Below are 22,135 nucleotides of genomic sequence, written 5' to 3' on the forward strand. Positions count from 1 at the left end.
TGCAACTTGCTTAAAATCCCAATGGAGATTTCTGTGGTAGAATTAATAATGAATACCTTATGCAAAATTAGACAAAAGTAGGGAAGATGAAAAAGTATCACAGCATGCAGTGAACCAGGAAGGCACCGAAAGCAAAACCCATACTTCTTCATAATTCAAACTGAAATTGCCTCAGCGCTAAGAAGTTATATATGGCTTAGGCAGCAGTCTCTCAACCAAAAAAAAAAAAAAATTTGTTATTAAAAATGAACTTAGGGGGTGGGGCGCCTGGGTGGCTCAGGCAGTTAAGCATCCCACTTCAGCTCAGGTCATGATCTCACAGTTTATGGGTTCGGGCCCCACATCAGGCTCCACACTGACAGCATGGAGCCTGCTTGGGATTCTCTCTCACTCTCTCTCTGCCCCTCCGTCACTTGCACTCTCACTCTCAAAATCATAAATAAATAAACTTAAAAAAAAATGAACTTGTGGCACCTGGGTGGCTCAGTTGGTTAAGTGTCCAACTTCAGCTCAGGTCATGATCTCACAGTTCATGGGTTTGAGCCCTCTGTCGGGCTCCATGCTGACAGCTCAGAGCCTAAAGCCTGCTTCGGATTCTATGTCTCCCTCTCTCTCTGCCGCTCCCCTGCTCACACTCTCTTTCTCTCTCAAAACTAAATTTAAAAAAAAAATTAAAAAACAAAAAATGAACTTGCCCTCTAACCCAGTAATGCCATGTTTCAGGATGTATCCAATGGACATAACAACATAAGTATGCCAATACACAAATACAAGAGTTCTTGCCACTCTGACTACAACAAAAACTGAAAAGTTGGAACTCATTTTCTCCAAAGTAGTGAAAAAAATATTTTTTTAAGTTTATTTATTTTGAGAGAAAGAACATGCAGATGCATGCGTGGGGGAGGGGCAGAGAGAGAAGAGACAAAGAATCCCAAGCAGGCTCTGCGCTCTCAGCCCAGAGCCCGATGCAGGGGCTCAATCCCACAAACCGTGAGATCATGACCTGAGCCGAAACCAATAGTCAGACACGTAACCGACAGCCACTCAAGTTGCCTCCCAAAGTACATTTCATTACATACACACAGACCTTTGCTGCATACACACCTGTACCAGTATGGGAAGATCTCTAAGATATATCAGAAGTTAAAGAAAAAAAAAAAAAGACAAGGTATAGAACACCACATCTATAGTATGAATCCCTCAAGTAAAATAAGGTATGCATACATATGTGCTAGCAAGACCCACAAGAAACTATTAGCTGACATTACCTCAAGGAAGTAAAACTGAGGGATGAGTAAGGAGACACTGAGTTCCTCTTCCATACTATTTAAAATTTTTACAATCTACTCTATTACTTGCATTTTTTCCTTAATTTATATCATTAAAGGGGGGAGGAGGTCACACATTCTCACTAAAAGTACAGACAACAGTGGTATAAAATTTTAAAGACTCTTCATCTAAAATCGTTAAAATTAGTGATTTTCTACCTAAGGAGCTAAATTCCAATTTTCTAGAAGATTAACTTATGTACATCTCTTGATTTCCTAAAATTAACCAAAACTTTACTGGATAAGACACAATAATTTTTTAGTATATTTTTCTAATGTTAGAGAATATTCACTATTTCAACAAATATCATAAAATTCTTAAATCATTAGTTAATTAAAAAATATATGCCATTTTTAAAGTTTTTGCCTTGATAACAGTAAATTAAGTTTGTATAGAATTTTCCAGGTTACAAAATGCTCTGACACTCATCATCTTTGTTCCTCACAAAACACTGAGGTAGGTAAGGAAAGTAATATGATATTAGGTCCATTTTAGGCTTAGGCATCTTGGGTTTAGAGTAGTTACACAATGTGCCCAGGGTCACAGAGCTACCAAGTAACAACGCAGGAATGAACCCTTGGTCTTCCGGTTCCACCTCCAGGAATGCTTCCACCAAACCACACCACTTCAAATGACCACTGCCATGGTATGCTAAGGGTCAGGTTTAAGACAGGGAGGGAGGGCTAACCACAGATCTGGCAGTGACAGGCAGTCCACTCAGGCAAGGAATAAGGAATGTACAATATAAAAATAAAGTGTATGAAGGTGGGCCTGACTGATGAAAAGAAAACAGAACTGGGAGAAATGCCAAGAAGAACAGCAACTAAGGTGACATTTGGGCAGTTTACCAATAAGGGCAGCCAAAGAAATACCTTTGTAAGGTTAATTTACTTAGTTAAGGTAGGAGAGAAAGTCTATTGGAGGAACTATATAGTCATGTGGAAAAATCATAAAGGAAAGTGTTTATAATCCAATCAAAAGATTTAGAAAAAATGTAATGGAGTGTAATGTGTATGATGTGTTTAATCAGAGATTAATGCCTGGCACATGATTGCTATGAAAAATTCTAAAAATCTAATCCTACAGTGCATGGTCATCTTAATGCTGTGGCTTGGAACTTTAAGAGGCATGTGTGAAATATACTTAGAACTCAATTTCACTCTATGGTATATACCAAAAAAGGAGCAAGAATCACTTTCCAGACAAAAGAACTCATTCTCCTAAAATTCTTGTGCAGCTGTAGAGTTATTAGCTGTTCAGGGTGAGAAAATCCTCGTAAGAAAAGGGGCCGTGGACACCAGAACTACTAACAGGGTCAGTCCACCCTGGCCTAATAAGGAACCATGAGTCTTTAATCCTGATAAGTGGAGCTTCCGGGAGAAGTCTTACAGCAAACATTCACTGCTGACAGAGCAGAAGCAGGCTCCTGGAAAATATCAATCTTCCCATCCTTTACTGTGACAGAAGGAGAAAGGGATGAAGACCCAACAGTTTGACCCAAATGGCACCGAAAACGTCTTCTAACCTTTAATCTACATTTTGGGAGTTATTTAGAGGTGGGTTGTTTTTGTTTCAATATTTTATTGCGTGTGGGGTTGTTTTTTTCTTTTTTCTTTAAAGTACCTTCACACCCAGCACGAAGCCCAATGTGGGGCCTGAACTCACTACCTGAGATCAAGACCTGAGCCGAGATCAAGAATTAGATGCTTAACTGACTAAGCCAACCAGGTGCCCCTTTTTTCTTGTGTTTTATTCCTGATATAGTTTGTTTTGTTTTGATTTTAGTTTTAGTAAATATATAAAAATATCTATTACATATTGCCATTCTAATACACATTCACCCTTCTCCTGCTAACAAATTTCAGGGGAAATCACTACTTCCCCATCCTCAGAATATGTATTTCTAATAGCTCCAACCTAGCTCCAGGTTAGACACAAACCTAGGTCTAAGCCAATTACCACATCACAATGATGTATGCAGAGAAAGACACATGACCTATTCAGAAGCAGTGAAGCACAAGACTGCTTGCTTGATTTCAGCTAGAAAGTATAACCCAGTAGCTGCTGGCAGCCCTTTTGCGACAATAAGGTAAAAATTTGTGTGAGACTAGACTCCATACAGAGGTATCAGAATAAAAAGATGAATTCAAGTAATTCCTTTAACCCAGAATCTGCCATGCAGTTTTCAAGTTCCTGGAAAAAAAGGTTTGTATAAAGCACAAACCACTGATCAACTTTAAAAATGCTAAAGGTTATTCCAGATATTTAACAACATGAGATCTCTGAGGCTGGTTTCTATATTCTGCCCCCAAACAAAGGGAATTCGGTAATTGTGGGGCAGGGAAAGTAGAATCAGCATGTTTTTTAAAGGGAGCATAAAGGCTTTTCTTAAGTCTCCTTTTTTGCCTTCATTTCGTAGTACTGCTTCCCTCAGCTAATAAATATTTACTCCAAACTGTATTAACATTACATCCAGACTTCTCATTTTACAGGACTCCTTGAATGTTTCAGTGTCCATTAGTTTTTATGGCATACATGATATAATCACATACAATGGTGACCAAACACCTTGCTAAAAATCAGTGGTTTAGAGAAAGTTGAGGAATTAAGTAGCAATCTCTGAAATACCTAAATCTCAAAGGTAATACTCAAGCTTACATGTAAGACTTTATCCAAACATCCATCAAGCCTCATATTCCAACTTCTTTACAATCAAAATTTCTCCCCCTCTTACTCCTTCTCTCTTGGGAAAAAGAATACATACATTTAATGGGGCTCTTAGGTATCCAACATGAGGAAAACACTGGGGAAAAACAGCAGAACAACTCAGTAACTCCCTCCCACCCCTCACCATGCTATCTCATCCCACCCCAAAAAAGGAGGGTTGAGGGTATAAAATAGCCAAAGTCTTAAACAATAAAAAAATTTATGGGATTCTTCCAGAAAAACACAAATCTGCTCAACACAAAGTACATACATTAGAAAACATAACTAGAATATTTTAGCCATTATTAAAGGGCAGAGAGAGGCTGTCTTTCATGAAATCTGGATTGCAGATGTTTGGCAAAAAAAAAAAAAAAAAAAAAAGATTAATAATCTATCACAAAGTCCCACAACTAGTGATTCAGAATGAAAGCTTTCACTACTTACACCATATGTAAATATACATATATACACGCTGCTTATAATCCCTTGATCTGAAGAGAAAGAGAACTGATACTCTACTGTGAAAATGGTCAGTGGGCAGACATTTTAAAATCCTTTCCCACATGAAAAGATTCCTGAAAAAGAGATCAGAAGACAACAGAAAAGCACTCAATATATATGGAGTTGTAAATCCTGTATGAACTAGTATCTATTACACAAAGGGGGAACATGCAACAAAGTGATTAGGGAAGTCAAACATGAATTAGTCCAATAACAAAGAGCCAAATACACATGCCCAGAAAGCACTTTATGGAACAGAAATCCAAACAAATAAAAAAGATGTCTGTTATTAACAATAAAATAATAATTAAACTTTGAAATTCCAAAGAAATCAATAAGAAACTGGTATGCATTCACCAAGAAAAAACAAAGCTGTCTGAAGTGACACAAAATACACATCAAGGCAGAACATATATTTTTAAAACACATTAAACCAAGCATTTACTAAAAAGACCATTACGTACGAGGCATTAATTCAAAGGGCACTAAGATAACATGTCCTAGTATGTTGTGAATAGCCACTGTCTGATTCTATTAAAGAAACTTTCACTGCACCTAAAAATGTACCTCTCTTATTAAGTGTATACCTCCTTCATTAAAAAAGATAATTCAAAGTACAAACAGTGAATGTTCAGACTCTGTTCTTGGTTCCATAGTCCTCTGCATATTCTGTTCAAACACATCTGATTGCAAAGACATTCCCACCTATACAAATGAGAATGACAGGATGATGACAGTACCAACAGCAAATAGATACAGGGTTTTTATGTGCTAAGTGCTGTTCCTTGCACTTTATATATTTAATCTTCGGAACAACTCAATGAAGTAGGGTGGTCTTCTTATCCCATTTAGCAGATGAAGAAAATGAGTAACAGAGAAGTTAAGAAACAGCCGAGTTCACACAGCTAGTATGTAGGATTTAAACCCAGATCCTCTGCCTCCAGAGTCTGTGCTCTTAACTATAGCAGTTAGCTGTCATTTCAACCCTTTCTTTCCCTCTAAACTGCTTTACCACTCTGTAATTCAGTTTCCCATCTACAAAATGGGTCAGTAATAGTTCTTATGTCATACAGTTGTTTAATTCTTATATGAGGATTAAATGCAAAAACATATGCAATGTGTTCAGAATAATGCCTGACACATACCAATACTAAATAAATAGCTGCTCGTAAAATATCTATCGGGGCACCTGGTTGGCTCAGTCAGAAAAGCATGTGACTCTTGATCTCAGGGTTGTGGGTTTGAGGCCCACATTGGGTGTAGAGATTACTAAAAAATAAACTTAAAAGAGCATATGCTATAAATAAAATAAAAGTAATTAATTAAATATCTATCAAAAGTCTGACACCAGAGTTGAGAATCACTATTATAAAACTAACAATCAGTGAGAATTTACCAAGCAGAATGGTCTTAATGTGTCCTTCACACTTCTAAAGAAGTGATGTCTAAATAAAACTTGGCTTTCCCAATTATTTCCATTATAAAATAATAAGCCCACCACCAGCTTGGAGGAAAACGCATATACATAACTTAGAAGCAGGCTTCTTCAGTCTGGAACTTCCTCTCCATTATTTTTTGTTCCCTCAATGCCCAGTTCTCCCCAATATCACAGAAATATATCTCATCCCGGTAAAGGTAAATACTAAAAATTTCTCTTGTATTCCAAGTTAAATGTTTATATACATTTTAAGACACAAAATCTATTTGGCATTTTAATGTCATTCTCATCTGTACAGCTGGCTACTGGGTATTCTGAATGGTTTCAGTCAGAATTCTATCCTCAGTTTGCCTTTCCTAAAGAGCTATGGAGTTATGGAGATGGAAAGAACATTAGCAATCCTCTAGTCCAGGGTCTAGAGCTGATCCAGATTTAAATTTGCTTCTAATTTTCTGTTGTGACAACATTCTTATCTATGTGTCACTGTACAACTTGTGCTAGGGTTCCTCTAAGTGCAGATGAAAGAGGAGAATTAATTGCTGGATGGATCTCAGATTGTATATATATTCAACCTTGAAAGAAATTATCAAACTACTCCTCAAAGTAGTTGTACTACACACCTAAGAATACGAAAGTTTTAAAAAAATATACATAAGATGAGGGAGGAATATCACTGATTCAGATTCAAAAGCCAACCTAAATTTGTAATTAATTTGTTTAGTTATTTGCATCTCCTCCTCCTGAAACCTCATTAAGCTGATAGAGACTTTTTTAAATAAATAATCAATAACAAAAGAATTATCACAGGAGAGTATAATAAATTTGGAAGCATTCTATGGAAAGAGCCACAGCCAAGAGCAGGCAAAGAAGGGGTCTGCAACAAAAGGAGTGATTGCCATGTCAACTCTAGGGGGCTCCAAATTAGCACCACTGGGCAGGGAAGGCAGGAATAAGAAGGGGGACAGAAACAGTGGCTAGCTTCTCCATGGAAGCTGAAAAGAAGAAAATGGAATAAGAAAACAAAATGGAATCCCTACTCTACCCCTACCCCCATCCCTGTATAAGCAGATTACATGCATTCTGGCACTTACCCCCAGATTGGGGGGCAGGGGTGGGAGGAATGACTCCTCTCTCAAGAAACTGAACAAATTGCCTCTGTAGGCCCTTCCCCTAAAAGCCAGCTCCTAGCCCAGTCACCCTAATTACACCTGCCAGTCAAAAAGCACTGCCCAATGCTTCCAGTGAGAGCTAGTCAGCCTTTCTGCTGGCCAGCCTTACCATAGGCTAGACCAGAACAAAGAAAGCAAGTAAAACAACAATCGCAGAGAAGTAGAGATGATTCAGGAAACAGAAAATAAGTGATTAGAAAAACTTTTGCATCCATGTCTCAGCATCAAGATGTTACAAAAAAGAAATAATCAAAAATGAAAGAGTTCTTGTAAATTGAAACCTAACTCCTGAAATAAAAAGTTCAGTTAAAAGAATTGGAAAATAAAGTAGAAGAAACCACCTCCTACCCACTCCCCAGAAAAGACAAAAAAATCTAGGAGGAAAAAAAAAGAATAAAATTCAGGAGATTCACCATCCAATAAAGAAAACAGAAGAAGATTATCAGGGAAATGTTCCAAAGCTGAAGGCACAAGGGTTTATTTGAAAAGCACAGAGTGCTGAGCATAACTAATAAAAAGGACTCATACCTAGACACATCCTTCTGAAACATCTTGTTCCTTGTACAGTATCAGAACCATCAGGATAAAAAGAAAAGTCTAGGGCACCTGGGTGGCTCAGTCGGTTAAGCATCCAACCAGCTCAGGTCATGATCTCACGGTTCCCCGCATTGGGCTCTATCAGAGCCTGGAGCCTGCTCAGGATTCTGTGTCTCCCTCTCTCTCTGCCCCTCCCCTGCCTGAGTGTTCTCTCTCTCTCTCTCTCTCTCTCTCTCTCTATCTCAAAAATAAGTTAAGCATTTAAAACAGGAAAAATTAAAACAAAAAAAAAAAAAAAAAAAAGAAAAAAAAAGTCGAAAAAGTTCCAGATTTGGGAGGGAGTGGTAAAAAACCTACAAATAAATAAGACTCTGAGAGGCATTAGCTATAACATTAGCAACCCTGGATGCTAGAAGGTAATACATAAAAGCTCTCAAAGTTCTGAGAGAAACTTATTTTCAACATAAATTTCTACATAAGCCAACAATCAACTGTGAAAGCAAAATAAAAACATTTTCAGACATGCAAGAACTCAAATAGATGACCGCTTATTCTTGTATCATGAAGAAGATAGTTTAAGGAAGAAAACAAAACAAGAGTGAAAACTAACGAAAGAGGAAGTATACAAGAAAATGATGGCACTAACCCAAAAGTCCAGTGAAAAGAAATTCCAAGGACACAGCTGTACAGCAGACCTAAAAAGCAATGAGTCCACATTAGAACAAGAAATCAGGAAGCTCCAAAGAATGTCTTCTCAAAGAAGAATCACATAAATTCCAGGAAACAGATCAAATGAGTAAGAAAGTAGAAGACATTAGCAAAATGACAAAGGCTTATGCTGCTTCTCTAAACATAAGGGGGGGAAAAGGAAACAACTCCAGAAAAAAAACCAAAAAATCATACAGCAACATCATGATCCTAACATAGATCCATCAAACTACAATGTGGCAATGATTCTGAGCAATTAAGTGTGAGAAAAGTAAATCCATTTAAACCAGATGCTGGGAACTTTCTCCAGGTGACCTAGAAGTATGACCCTGAACTTTTAGAGAGGGAAGTATAAATTCAGCACATCACTGTTTCTTCTTCCAAGATGTCCTTTACCCTCTCTTCTCTGATTCATTCATTCATTCATTCATTCATTCATTCATTCATTCATCCATGCATGCATGCAACAAATATTTCCTGAGCATTCTACATGCCAGGCACTGTGCTAGGAACAGAGATAAAGCCGTGAACAAAGAAGATAGGAGCCAGCATTCTAATGATAAAGACTCCTCCTCTTCCAAGAATCTGCTAAGGGGTTGTATCTCCTACCAAGCTTTCTCTGAACTTCCATGTTAGGCTAAATGCTTCTCTTTTACTGCTCTGAAAGAAGTCTAATTCTTCACAGAGTTGAACTAGCTTTTTATATAGGTATTATCTCAACAATGCAACAATGGCAAAATTTATTAGAGTTATTTGGACCTCTACTGCGCAGCACTGCACCTAGATCAATAAATGTTTTGAACCTTTCCATTCAACTGAAATGTAAATAAAATTGCCAAATAAAATGTAAAGCATTGCAGATGTTAATTATTATTTAACAGACGAGGAAGCTAAAGTCCCTGTCAGTTATATGACGTGCTCAGATCTTGAAACTAGTTTGTGAAAGAGCCAAAACTAAAATCCATAGTACTAGGTTAAGTTAAAGTAAGTGGTCAAATCAAAAAATGGGTCAAAATGGGAGAGAATAACCTTAGGCATTTTCTTAGAACTTTTCCGAGTACACAACAAATAAATACATTAAAACTTCTGTCCCTGAGTGGCTTATAGTAGGAGAAAGCAACTACAACTATTCTTTTCCTAAACACTAAAGGCTGACTAATTAAATGTGATTTCTAAGTATGGGATACCATAGCAGGGCGATCTACATGTAAGTTTCAGCAAACTTAAACCATGGTTCAAAACAATGTAATTACTTTGAAAAATAGTCAATTACTAAAATATATACTAGGACTTGACCTGTGTTTGTGAGTCTGAGCACAGAAATCAAGAATTTAACTCACACATATTTATAGATCCCCAATACTTAGAAGCTGAAAGATTCAATGAATACTAACTAAATAGTGACTTTTACTCATAATGCAACCAGGAGACTCAGAGAAACTTTTATCATCCATTGGAATATAGAAGTGTTTCACCTTCATCCTATCTCAAGTACTACTACCATTAATTACTACAGTTGTCATTTATTATCAGCTCAAATGCCAACTCTGTGATCCGCCCCATGTTAAGCAGCAACATTTAAATAGATACAATCCCAACCCCTTGCTGCTCAGCCTCAGTCCCAATCACTGGAATATAATTAACTCCTAAACTTAATTCTATGCCTTTATCTTTTCCTAGATATTTCCCAAAGAAAAAGAATAGGTGAAGGTATGAAACCTCTGAAAGAGATATTCTGAAGCTTCTTCTTCTTTAAGATCTATTCTGACAATAAAATAATTGGTTTTCTGACTTTTCAAAATATGTAAAGTGCTGGGGGCACCTGGGTGGCTCAGTCAGTTAAACCTCCAACTTCAGTTCAGGTCATGATCTCGTGGTTCGTGAGTTCGAGCCCTGTGTCGGGCTCTGTGCTGACAACTTGGAGCCTGGAGCCTGCTTCGGATTCTTGGTGTCCCTCTCTCTCTGCCCCTTCCCCACTCGCACTCTGTCTCTCTGTCTCTCAAAACCAAATAAAAATTAAAAAAATTTTTTTTGATATGTAAAGTGCTCATATAACTATTAGCAAACTGCCAGGCAATCCCGAAAACTGGTAAGAAAAATGCCAACCATAATGACAAAATGGCACAAAAAGGAAATAAAAGAGCCAATACACATATAAAAAGGTGCAAAGTCTACCTACCTGACCTGTCAAAATATGAAAAAAGTAATAATAATAGTAAAGATTATAATAATAATGGCAACTAGAATTTATCATGCTCTTTATGTGTGAATGTATAGTAAACACCTAATTAATTAATTAGATAAGAAACTACTCAGGAAAACAGGAAAAGTTTCAAAGAGGAGGTCATCTCTGAGCTGGTGCCTCATGGACACAAATTCAGTAGACAAAGCCTGGGGATAAGGGAAGCACTCAAAGGTGGAGGAGAGGATGAAGTAATAACATTTACAAAAACACCAAATATGAATCCAGTTTTTATTCTTGGAACCATTTATATTCTAAAGTGCATAATAGAAGTGACAAGTTATGAAACTGTACAGAGAAGAGGGAGGTTAAGTAAACAGCGTTTACTTCAAGCTAAACAGATTAAACTTAAAAGTTTTTTATTTTATTATTTTTTAGTGTTTATTTTTGAGAGAGAGACAGAGACAGAGAGAGAGAGAGAGAGAGAGAGAGAGAGAGAGAGACAGAGCACGAGCAGGAGAGGGGCAGAGAAAGAGGGACAGAATCCGAAGCAGGCCCCAGGCTCTGAGCTGTCAGTACAGAGCCCAATGCGGGGCTGGAACTCATGGATGGCGACATCATGACCTGAGCCAAAGCCGAATGCTTAACCAACTGAGCCACCCAGGCATCCCTAAATGTTTTTTAAAGGGCATATAACTTAATCAGATTTGTTTTTCCCTGTGCCTTTAATTTTCAAGCAAACATTTGATCAAAACCAGATAGCAATCCATAACTAAAAATCAGCAATACTTCATCCCTAATGAGATATCTTTAACTTAGGTGGTCTTCCTTTTAAATCAAAAACTAAAAGAAACTTCCAACCTAGAATTCTTTTTAAACTTTTTTTTTTTTACATTTATTTATTTTTGAGAGACAGAGAGAGACAGAGCACAAGTTGGGGAGGGGCAGAGATAGAAGGAGACACAGAATCAGAAGCAGGCTCCAGGCTCCGAGCTGTCAGCGCAGAGCCTGATGCGGGGCTCGAACTCATGAACCATGAGATCATGACCTGAGCCGAAGTCGGACGCTTAACCGACTGAGCCACCCAGGTGCCCCTCAACCTAGAATTCTTTACCCAGCAATTATACCATATAAAAAATGAAGTGAAATAACATTTTCACTTATCGCCATCATACCCACATAAAAGACCATACTAAAGGACAGTCAGGCAACTGAGAAATGCAGAAAAGAATAAAGAACAATAAAAACTATAAATATAAATGGGGTAAAGTCTTTCCTTTGATAACTGGTGAAGGAATTCCCGAAGATTATGATTCATCCATACACATACTTTGGGACTATATATAGTATATACCTTCCCAGTTTGTAATTATTGGCAACAAGATATTGGCAACAAGAAAGACTGGCAACTTGAATAAAATATTTCCTATCTATGCACTATGGTAACATTAACATTTAAAATCAAGAAAACAGATTTTACATTTCACACATTTTTACTTTATATTTCTAACACTTGGTAACTTTAAATACCAAAAGTACTGGGTTTAACCCTGAAATGATCTTAAAACACTTCTCTAACTGGCATATAATTATTTTCCATTAAACCATTGTTCTGTGACTCAAGAGTCATCTGATTTACATAAGTACTAGTTAAGCACCATAGAAATTCTAAAATATATAATTAGAATGTCACAAAGCACTTAATCCATCCTGTCAAAACAGAGATTATTTTAATTTCTATTTTACTTTTAAAAGAAATCCTATTTATTTTCTCTAATAGAAAAAAAAAATTAGTAGGATAAACTTACAATGTACTTCCCCAATCAAACTTTAAAATGATTCTGGTCAACCACAAACTGACTCAAGTAATTGACTCAAGTAATTAAGTATTTTTCTGAATGTATTTTAGTGAAATATGTCTGACAACATACAATAATGTCATATAATAATTAGGTTACCATTCTACAGAATTACAAATTATTTCACTGATTATTATTCTTACTCATGCACAGATAAGCAGGTATAAATTCTGTCCTTATAAATTATTCAAGTAAACTAGATGCATTTCTAGCATAAACAATTTTGTTAACAGCTCTTTCATGTAGGGTTAAAACATAACCATAAAAAGCTATTATTAAGTAACATATTCCACTAACCTGAATTCTCACACACACACACACACACAAAATTATGAGCTAGCTTTATCATTTTCAAACATCCTGACACTATTTAAAAAAATAAAGACAAAAGCATCTCTCAATTATTTTTTAAAATTTAGAAACATAAAACTTCAATTGTTTGCCAGCCATAGATTATAATACAGAAAACTTAAGATAAATACTATGAATATTATGAAGTTCAAATAAAATTCTAGCCTTAATTTATTGAAACATATTAATAAAGAATATATACACTGATTCCAAATGAAGAAGTGGGGTACTATGGTAGATTTTCTCAGTGACCTACCAAAAATTTCCTAACAAATAAATTAAACAATCATATGACTCTTAAATCTGCCATACAGAGATATATAGCTGGTTCTCACAACTCATACTAGATCTTTTTACACTGTAAAGTCTTTCTTTTTTCACAATGATATTTTCTTTGTAACAAAATACTACCTAGTCAGATCCTAAAGTATGAATCTTTAGAAATGAGATTAGCAAAACAGTTTAAAAATACTTACTGTCTTGTTTCGTAATCTAATTATGTCTGAGACAGAGCCAGCGCCACAGTACTCCATAACAATCCAGAGGTCTGTGTTCTTAAAATAACTGCCATAGTACTTTACAACATATGGGCTAAAGAAAAATATATAGACCATTAAACTTAGTTAATTCCCAAAGAAAATTATTTCTTAATCCCAATACAAAGTATTTTCAACATTTCATAATGTTCCAATGAGTAAACTTAATGAGTAAACATCTATAGTACATCAAATTGTCTATATGTAGGGTTTACCAACTGTGCATAATTAGGCTTTAACTCATGGATGAAATTTAACAGGATTACAAATCAGAGGAGGCCCAAATGCTCTGAGTGATTCCCAACAAAACAAGGCTTTGTTTTGGCAAAGGACTTAGTGTATAACATAAGGAACAAATGAAAATATTTAACTAAAGCATTTTAAATATAAATCTTTAAGGGAGTTCACATTCAAATATTTTTTTAATGAATAAATGGGCTTTTTTTCAGTCTAATTACGTGTGTTTTTTATATGAAATTCATTGTCAAATTGGTTTCCATACAACACCCAAGTGCTCATCCCAACAGGTGCCCTCCTCAATGCCCATCACCCACTTTCCACTCCCTCCCACCCACCATCAACCCTCAATTTATTCTCAGTTTATAAGAGTCTCTTATGGTTTGGCTCCCTCCCTCTCTAACTTCAGTCAAATATTAATACTCAACTTCAAAATATTCTATAATTCAACAAGGCCAAAAAAAAATATTTTTAATTCTCTTTTATTTGGTCTTTAAAATCCAGAGATAAGTAATCACAACTATTTTTGCTTTAAATGCAGATAATTAAAATTAACAATTTAAAATTTAAACTGAAGTTTTATGCCTTTCAGAGCAGAATAAACTATGTTTATAACCTAACTGTTTTTAGGAAGACTTAGAAAGAGACAAGCATTCATTTATTTCTTTAATATTTACCTAATATTTATTAAGGGCAAGCTATATACACTGATACGTAAAACATCTTGTCCAAGTCAAAGAGGCAGAGTATCCATATTCACAGAATACATAAAAAGATGAAAAATACAAGGTAGTATAAGCTAAATCATATACAGCTTACATGCTACAAGAGCTAAAATAAGCAAATGATCATGGTAGAGCCAGCAGAAAAAAACTTGTACAAAGGGTGGTATCTGAACTATGAGAGGATAAAACCTCAAATTATGGGTAGAGGAGAGATAAGAACATTCTAGAAAAAAGAAAGGCCATGTGTGAAGACACAAAATAGAAAAATCAAGAATGGCATGTTTAGGGCACAACTTGTTCAATAGATTTTTCTATCTAGTAGCAGCTATCATGAAAAGTGGCAGAAATGGAAGATAAGACACATGAATCAAATTAGCAAAAAATAAAAATAAATGGAAAGTACTATAAAAGACGACATAAAGAGACCACCAAAACAAGAGGTCAGGAGAAGACTGTCAGGGAAGACTTCTCAGTAAAGCCTTTACAATTTCAGCTAAGTCTTCAAATCAAGAGTAGAGCAGATTGGTTGGAGCTTAAGGGCTTAAATTAAAAAGGTAGCTACAAAGCTAGAATTCATTCCTGGGGTTTATCCTTCTGCTTGTCATGACCTCTTGCACAGATTTGCTTCCTAACTGGTCTCCTTGTCATAGTTTTCTACCCCATTCTAATCTTTGTTCCATATAGTTAACAAGGTTACCTTCCTTTAAAACAAAGGTAAAATAAACCGATCATACTGCTCTCCCATTTAAAAAAAACAAACAAAAAACCTTAAAAAAAAAACAAACTTCCAATCAATAGCTCTCCATTACTGAAAAGGTCTTAACTGCTTCATATCACATGCAAGACATTTCAACATCTACCTTTCTACCCATGTCTCTCATTATTTCCCATCTCACACCTTAAATTTGCAGACATACTCAACTTTGGTAGGCATTGGGAATGGAAAGTATCAGGAGTTCCTAAGTGTTCACTGAACCACTGAAGAAACATGCTTGTTTACAAACAAATGAAACTAATCTATAGACCCAGAACTTCAACTTACCGGAAACATTAAAAAGCCTTCTCTACATACACTTCTTTGGGGTGTGAGTGCCTGTGTAGAAACCTTTACAGGAGTGTTGCTCTTACACCTGGCTGTGCCTCAGAAACACTTGTGGCCCAGGTCCCACACCTTAGGGGTTCTAATTCAGCAGGTCTTTTAAAAGCTCAATAGGTGACTCTGATATAGATTCAGAGTTGAACTTCACTCCAAAAGAATATCCTTCAAAGAACTTCTTTAAATATTAATTTTCTCATTCAGAATTTTGGATGTATTAAGTGGCAACGAATTCAAGACTATGTTCACTGAAAGACACATAGAAAACATATGTTTTATCTTGCAATGCACTAAATAATTAGCAGTCCTAAGGATAGGACTGACAGCCCTTACAAAAATTAGGGATTCTAACCTGGGCAGCTACCTGAAAAAGCAACTCTGTCTTTAGTGATAAGTCAAGAAAATGGCTTTGGGGAAAGGTAAAATGCTCCTCAAAAAATACTTTGTGGTCCACTCTAATACATAATCAAGTAGGTGGATCAAGGTCCAACAGTTCTATGCCATAAAACATGGCCTCAATAATTTTAATCTAAAAAAGTATTCAAGCAGATAGAGCTAAACAGTCACATTAAGGACACATACCCGAATATAGTTTCTAACATTCATTCAACATTCATTCAACATTCATTCATTGACCCTCTGCTTAAGCCGGATATTCAATACACAGTGGTGAACCACACAGACTCAACCCTGACTCTCAGAGAGCACACACCAGCATGAAAATACACTGGTATTAGAGAAGTCAGCCCACAAATAAATGTAATTAGTAACTTTGGTTAAAAAAATAAAATAAAATAAGAGGGCTGCCATGAGATAAACTGGCTGAGACTATATTTTGCATTCATCATCTCTCCAAGTAAAACTTTCTAGGGGCACCTGGGTGGCTCAGTCAGTTAAGCGTCCGACTTCGGCTTAGATCATGATCTCATGGTTTGTGAGTTTGAGCCCCGTGTCGGGTCCTGTGCTGACAGCTCAGAGCCTGGAGCCTGGTTTGGATTCTGTGTCTCCCTCTCTCTCTGCCCCCTCCACCACTCACACTCTGTCTCTGTCTCTCAAAAATGAATAAACGTTAAAAAAATAAAAATTAAAAAAAAAAAAACTGTTCTAGCTCATATGAAAGAATGGCACAAAACCCATATACCATGGTAGTTCCTTAACTTGGGACTTTTACCTGCCTCCCCCAGAAAAAAAGAAGCTCTATGAGGTTAGGTGCCAATCTGGCTTGCTCTCCATTTTATCCTCAATATCTCTCTTCTTACAGGTACAAACATACAAATACAAACAAAAGCACTGAATAAGCGAACAAATGAATAATCACAGAAAAGCTAAGAGAAGGGACCTAATGTAGGCCTCCCCAAAAGAATAACATTTAAGGGAAGATTCAAAGGTTGTCTGGAAGTTAACCAGATAAAGAACATCCAGGCACCAAGAACTGTCTGTGCAAAGGCCTCAGGAGAAAAAGAGCAAATCATTCTCAGGGAATCAAAAGATCAGTGTACCTAGAATAGAATGAAGAATAAGATTTAACACAATGTAGTTGCAGATGGAGAAAGAAGCCTCATAATGAAGAGCCTCAAAACCAAGATAAGGGCTTTATTAGATATGCAAGAGATCTGAGAAGGAATTTTAAGCACAGCAATAACATGATCTAATTTATATTTTGTAAGATTTCTCTGGCTTCTGCATGAAAGCTAGATTACAGGAAAGCAAAACAGACACAGGTAGACCAATTAGAAGATTATGTTACTCTATGTATGCATGAGATCATAATAAGCATATCTTCTTATTTTCTGTATTTGTGATGCTTTGACAAGGACCTGCTGACAAGGCCTCCACTGTCCCTCTTAGGGTTAGCTAATTCCTAGAAATAGCACTTGTGAGCATACCTTTCCTATGCAATCAAACCAATCTGGAGTCCATACCCTCAACCACCGCCAGGGTCACTATTCCCCTAACTTCATCAACCCAGAGTCATGTACCAAACAAGTAGGGACTGCCCTACACCCAGTAAATCATTACTCATTGAAATCATTCAAACCAACCAATCCTAGACCTCTTTACCCCACCTCATCCATTCCTTCCCATAGAATCACAATAAAGGCTCTTGCCCATGTTTTCCATGTTCTCCTTCTGCCTCCTATCTGACCCTGGTGCTTCCCTGTATAAGCTTCCTCTCCCCTTCTCACCCACTCTTGCACGGCAGGCTCCCTCCTCTTGGGGTCTGTAACAATTTATCTCCTGATCCATTGGTCTCACCACACCTAAACAATAATAAAACCTACATTTTTAAAAAGAGATGTTGGTGAATTGAAGGGAGAGTAAAAGAAAAAGCAAAGAAAACAAATTCATGAGATATTGTCAGGGTACACTCAACACAATTTGATAATGACATAGACTGGCAAGCTAAGAGACTGTAAGCCGGTTTTCTTCTATGTTGTACACACTGAACATAAGCTTAAGACTGACATATTAAGATTAAAATTTAGGTGGCTCAGTGTGGTGAGCATCTGATTTGGCTCAGATCACGATCTCAGAGTTTGTGAGTTCGAGCCCTGAGATGGGCTTTGCACTGACAGCGCAGGGCCTACTTTGGATTCTCTGTCTCCCTCTCTCTCTGCCCCTCCCCTGCTCACACTCTCTCAAAAATAAACAGTAAAAAAAATTTTTTAATAAAATTATTTTTAAAAGATTATAATTTAACGCTGTGATTTTAAAAAATTATATACACAGGTACTAATATGGTCAAAGAGTTCAAGACCTGTGACTTCTAACTCAGTCTGTTTCCACTGACATAGACATCATTCATTTAAATTCATTCACCATTCATTCATGTATCATTTTATTATTTTTTTTAAGTTTACTCATTTATTTTTGAGAGAGAGAGAGAGAGCGTGAAGCGGGGGTTGGAGAAGAAAGAGAAGGAGACACAGAATCCGAAGCAGGCTCCAGGCTCTGAGCTGTCAGCACAGAGCCCGATTCAGGGCTTGAACTTATGAACCATGAGATCATGACCTGAGCTGAAGTCCAACACTTAACCAACTGATCCACCCAGGCACCCCTATGTATCATTTTAAAATAATCAATGTTTACTAAACAATACAGATGGCCTAATGGCAGGAGCTAGGGAGACAAAGGAGTAAACTTCAGTGACTAAAAAAGGCAGTCAAGGCAATGGAGAACTCCTGAAGAAGTTTATGCAAGAATTTAAAGAGGATTACATTGTGCAGGACTGTCAGGGGTCAAAGGGGTCACTGTTCATTTCAGCCAGCAAGGTAACAAACTATACAGTTATTTAGATTTCTTAACATGTTTTTTAACCACACATTGATTCTTAAACGCTAGAGGAGGCAGAGTTTCCTTCAAAACACTAGCTCTACGCTATTTAATTTTAAGCAACACACAAAATTTTAATTCAGCCATAATTCCTAAGAACCTTGACTAAGGATGCTGCATGGGTTTATAGGACTTATGAGAATCCAGTAACTCTGTGTAGTCTTGCCACTGCTAAATAGTTAAATATGCCTTTAAAAATTCTATTGGGTGGAGGGACAAGGAAGACGCAAGTCAAATTACTGCATACACCAGGAAGCAAGGTGAAACACGATGCCTTGATTACTGGGGTGACAATCATAAGCCATATTCTACTCCCCTCTCCCGTGCCACCTCCTCACCGCTTCATTCTCCTGTCCTGTTCATGTATGTCCCTTCCCCTATTTAACACCTTCAGCCCAATGAAACTATGTACCATCTTCCCCAACTTTTTTTTTTTTTGGCACATCCCATGCCTAATGACCATATTCTTTCCATTCCTGTCTCCTTTTCACAAAGTAGTTTCACTACCCTAAAAATCCTCTGTGTTCCATCTATTCACCGTTCATACCCTGCTAACCCTTAGCAACCACTGATCTTTTTATTGCCTCCTTAGTTTTGTCTTTTCTAGAATGTTATAAAGTGAGAATCATACAGTATGTAGCCTTTTCAAATTGGCTTCTTTCACTTAGTAATATGCATTTAAGTTTTCTCTATGTCTTTTCGTAGTTTAGTAAATCACTTCCTTTTAGTGCTGAAAAATATTCCATTGCCTGGATGTAACACAGTTTATTTATGCATTCACCTACTGAAGGACATCTTGGTTGCTTCCAAGTGTTTGCTAATCATAAATAAAGCTGCAATAAACATCCGTGTGCAGGTTTTATGTGAACGTAAGTTTCCAACTCCTTTGGATAAATATTAAGGAGTAGGATTGCTGGATCATATAGCTAAAAGTAGGCTTAGTTTTGTAAGAAAATGGCCAAACTGACTTCTAAACTGGCTATACCATTTTGCATTGCTACCATCAATGAATGGAAGTTCCTTTTGCTCCACATCCTCACCACTATTTGGTGTTGTCAGTGTTCCAGATTTGGGTCATTTTAATAGGTGTGTAGTGGTATCTCATTTTAATTTGCATTTCTCTAATGACATATGATGGGAAACACCTTTCCATATGCTTATTTGCCATCTGCATATCTTTCCTGGTAAGGTATCTATGAAGGCCTTTTGCCCATTTTTTACTTGGGTTGCTCATATTTTTGTTAAGTTTTAGGGATTCTTTGTACCTTTTTGATAACAGACCTTAACAGATAAGTCTTTTGCAAATATTTTCTAAAGTCCTCCCATTATGAGCATGTGAAAATTAAAATACTAAGAAATGGCTATTTTTCATTACAGAAGTTTCACTAACATCCTTCTACCATCTTAACAGTGCTCTAAACTTAATAGGGGTAACACAGTGTTTTTACAAAAGCTATATGAATACTCTCCTATGAAAACTGAGCTGTTTCCAATATAAATCTAAATCACAGCAATTTATTTCTGGGCCCACCCAAAAATGAATATACATATACATGAACTAATACAAATTGCCAAAATTCATCACAAATCCTTCAGTATGGTAATTTTCAAACTTTTTTTGTGGGGGGGAAGGCCCTCACTAACAGTGTTTTAATGGAATTTTACCCAGAAACATCAGCAAATAGAACAGGCAGGAGAGGGACTACTCTGGTAGAAGCCTCTAAGCAGACCAGCTAAAAATGTGCTATTCCCAACACATGGATTGCCTCTCCTCTTTGCCCCCCAAATCTAAGTAATTCTAAATCACTTAGTTTGGGTATGACCTCCCTGGAGTAGCTTTCCCTGAATCTCCAATGGTGAGGTGTTGGATATGTATTCCAACCTACATAGTTTCCATAATTAGCCCATCCCAGCTCTTATCACACTGTATAAAACAGTCCATCCATTCATCTGCCTCTCGCATCTAACTGAAAGTCCCTCTAAAGTCTAAGACTCCTTCATTGTTGTATCTCCTGTGAGCAATGCATAAAGGCTCCCCTTACCAGTATGTACTCAATATATATTAGTTGAGTGCATAAATAAGTGAATAATTGTGTGCCTTGATGCATGTGGTAACAACACATTTCTCCTGGTTTACACAGGAGAAGTTCCATGAGTAGTGTAAGGACAAGGAATATAGGGGCCATATCAACTGTGGTTCCCTTGTCTCCAAATTACCTAGCACACAGTATTCTTAACTATTACTGACCAGCTCCTGCCTCCATTGCTAGCAATGCATTGAGAGTGCTTCAGTCTGAAGTGCTGGAATCTTTCTGTAGACCCTGCTTTCTTCAGCACAGGCTAGAGTAGCAAATGTGTGTTCTTTTAGTGGCATCCCAGTCACTAACCAGCTGTGTAATTTGGGACAATTCATGTAAAATCTCTAGGTCCCATTTTCTGTATATGTAAAGTTTTTAAGTTCTAAAATATGCTTTAGCACAAGGAGTCTTTTCCTCAAATAAAATTTTAGAATGAGCCCCAATATAGAAAAAAGATAAAAGCAATGGCTGAAGTTTCTCATTCTGCTCAATCCTTCACTGTTGGAGGAAAATACCCGCACCTCCTTAGAGCAGAATACATTTGCAAAACTCTAAATTAATACACCCTACAGAGATCTAGCCTAACATTAACATTCTATGATTTATATATTCAACAAATATTTATTAAATGTCTACTCTGTGCCAAGCACTGGACTAGACACAAAAGATTCTGTAATAAACAATGTAGATGGGCTCCCTCAAATATTTATGCCAAAATGCAGTATTAAACACATGTTTAATATTCACTAAAATGAACAAAAAATTTAAACACCCTCTGGTCTCTTTTTATAGACAATTTGCCAAATGTTCATATAGCTGAATAGACCTTATTTTAATTTCAAAAATGCAAATCTCATTTTCTCTAAGTGGGAATTTTTCAATTTGTACTATTCTCTTACAAATCATTTGTATGTTAGTTTCCTGATACCACATCTAAATTAACACTAGTAATTAGTAGCTAAAATGTAATGCTTGCCCTGTCATTTCCTGGTTTGTTTTTTTTTTTTACTTGTCCTATCTTTTAGTATTTTTAGGATCTTTTAACCTACTAATTTTTCTGATTCTTCACTATTTCATGTGAACAGTGAATCTGAAAGTAAAATCCAAAAGGCATGAACTATTTTTTACCAGTAATTGTTCCACCATATTTCAGTCAACAAATATTTGAGACATCCCTACCATGTACAAGACATTCTGCTATAAAGTGGTACAAAATTTCTAGAACTTTATTCACATCCCTTTTATTCTTTACTCTTCTTTCTCCTGAGTCGTTTAAAATATATAATGACAAAGGACCAGATTTCCCTAGGGTTCCCTCAACCTACAACACTCTTCCATATTCCTTATTCA

At 36.6% G+C, this 22,135-nt stretch overlaps 1 protein-coding gene across 1 annotated transcript in view; it reads right to left on the reverse strand.

Moving 5' to 3' along the window:
- STK3 (serine/threonine kinase 3) overlaps nt 1-22,135 on the reverse strand; it is a 276,517-nt gene that overhangs the window by 214,616 nt on the left and 39,766 nt on the right. Inside the window, exon 4 of the mRNA XM_040494088.1 lies at nt 13,257-13,371. Coding sequence (XP_040350022.1) covers nt 13,257-13,371 — 115 coding nt within the window. The remainder of the gene's footprint in view (nt 1-13,256; nt 13,372-22,135) is intronic.

Source organism: Herpailurus yagouaroundi, unplaced genomic scaffold, assembly GCF_014898765.1.
Source record: "Herpailurus yagouaroundi ecotype Mexico unplaced genomic scaffold, PumYag 186, whole genome shotgun sequence".
In the NCBI taxonomy this organism is placed as follows: domain Eukaryota; kingdom Metazoa; phylum Chordata; class Mammalia; order Carnivora; family Felidae; genus Herpailurus; species Herpailurus yagouaroundi.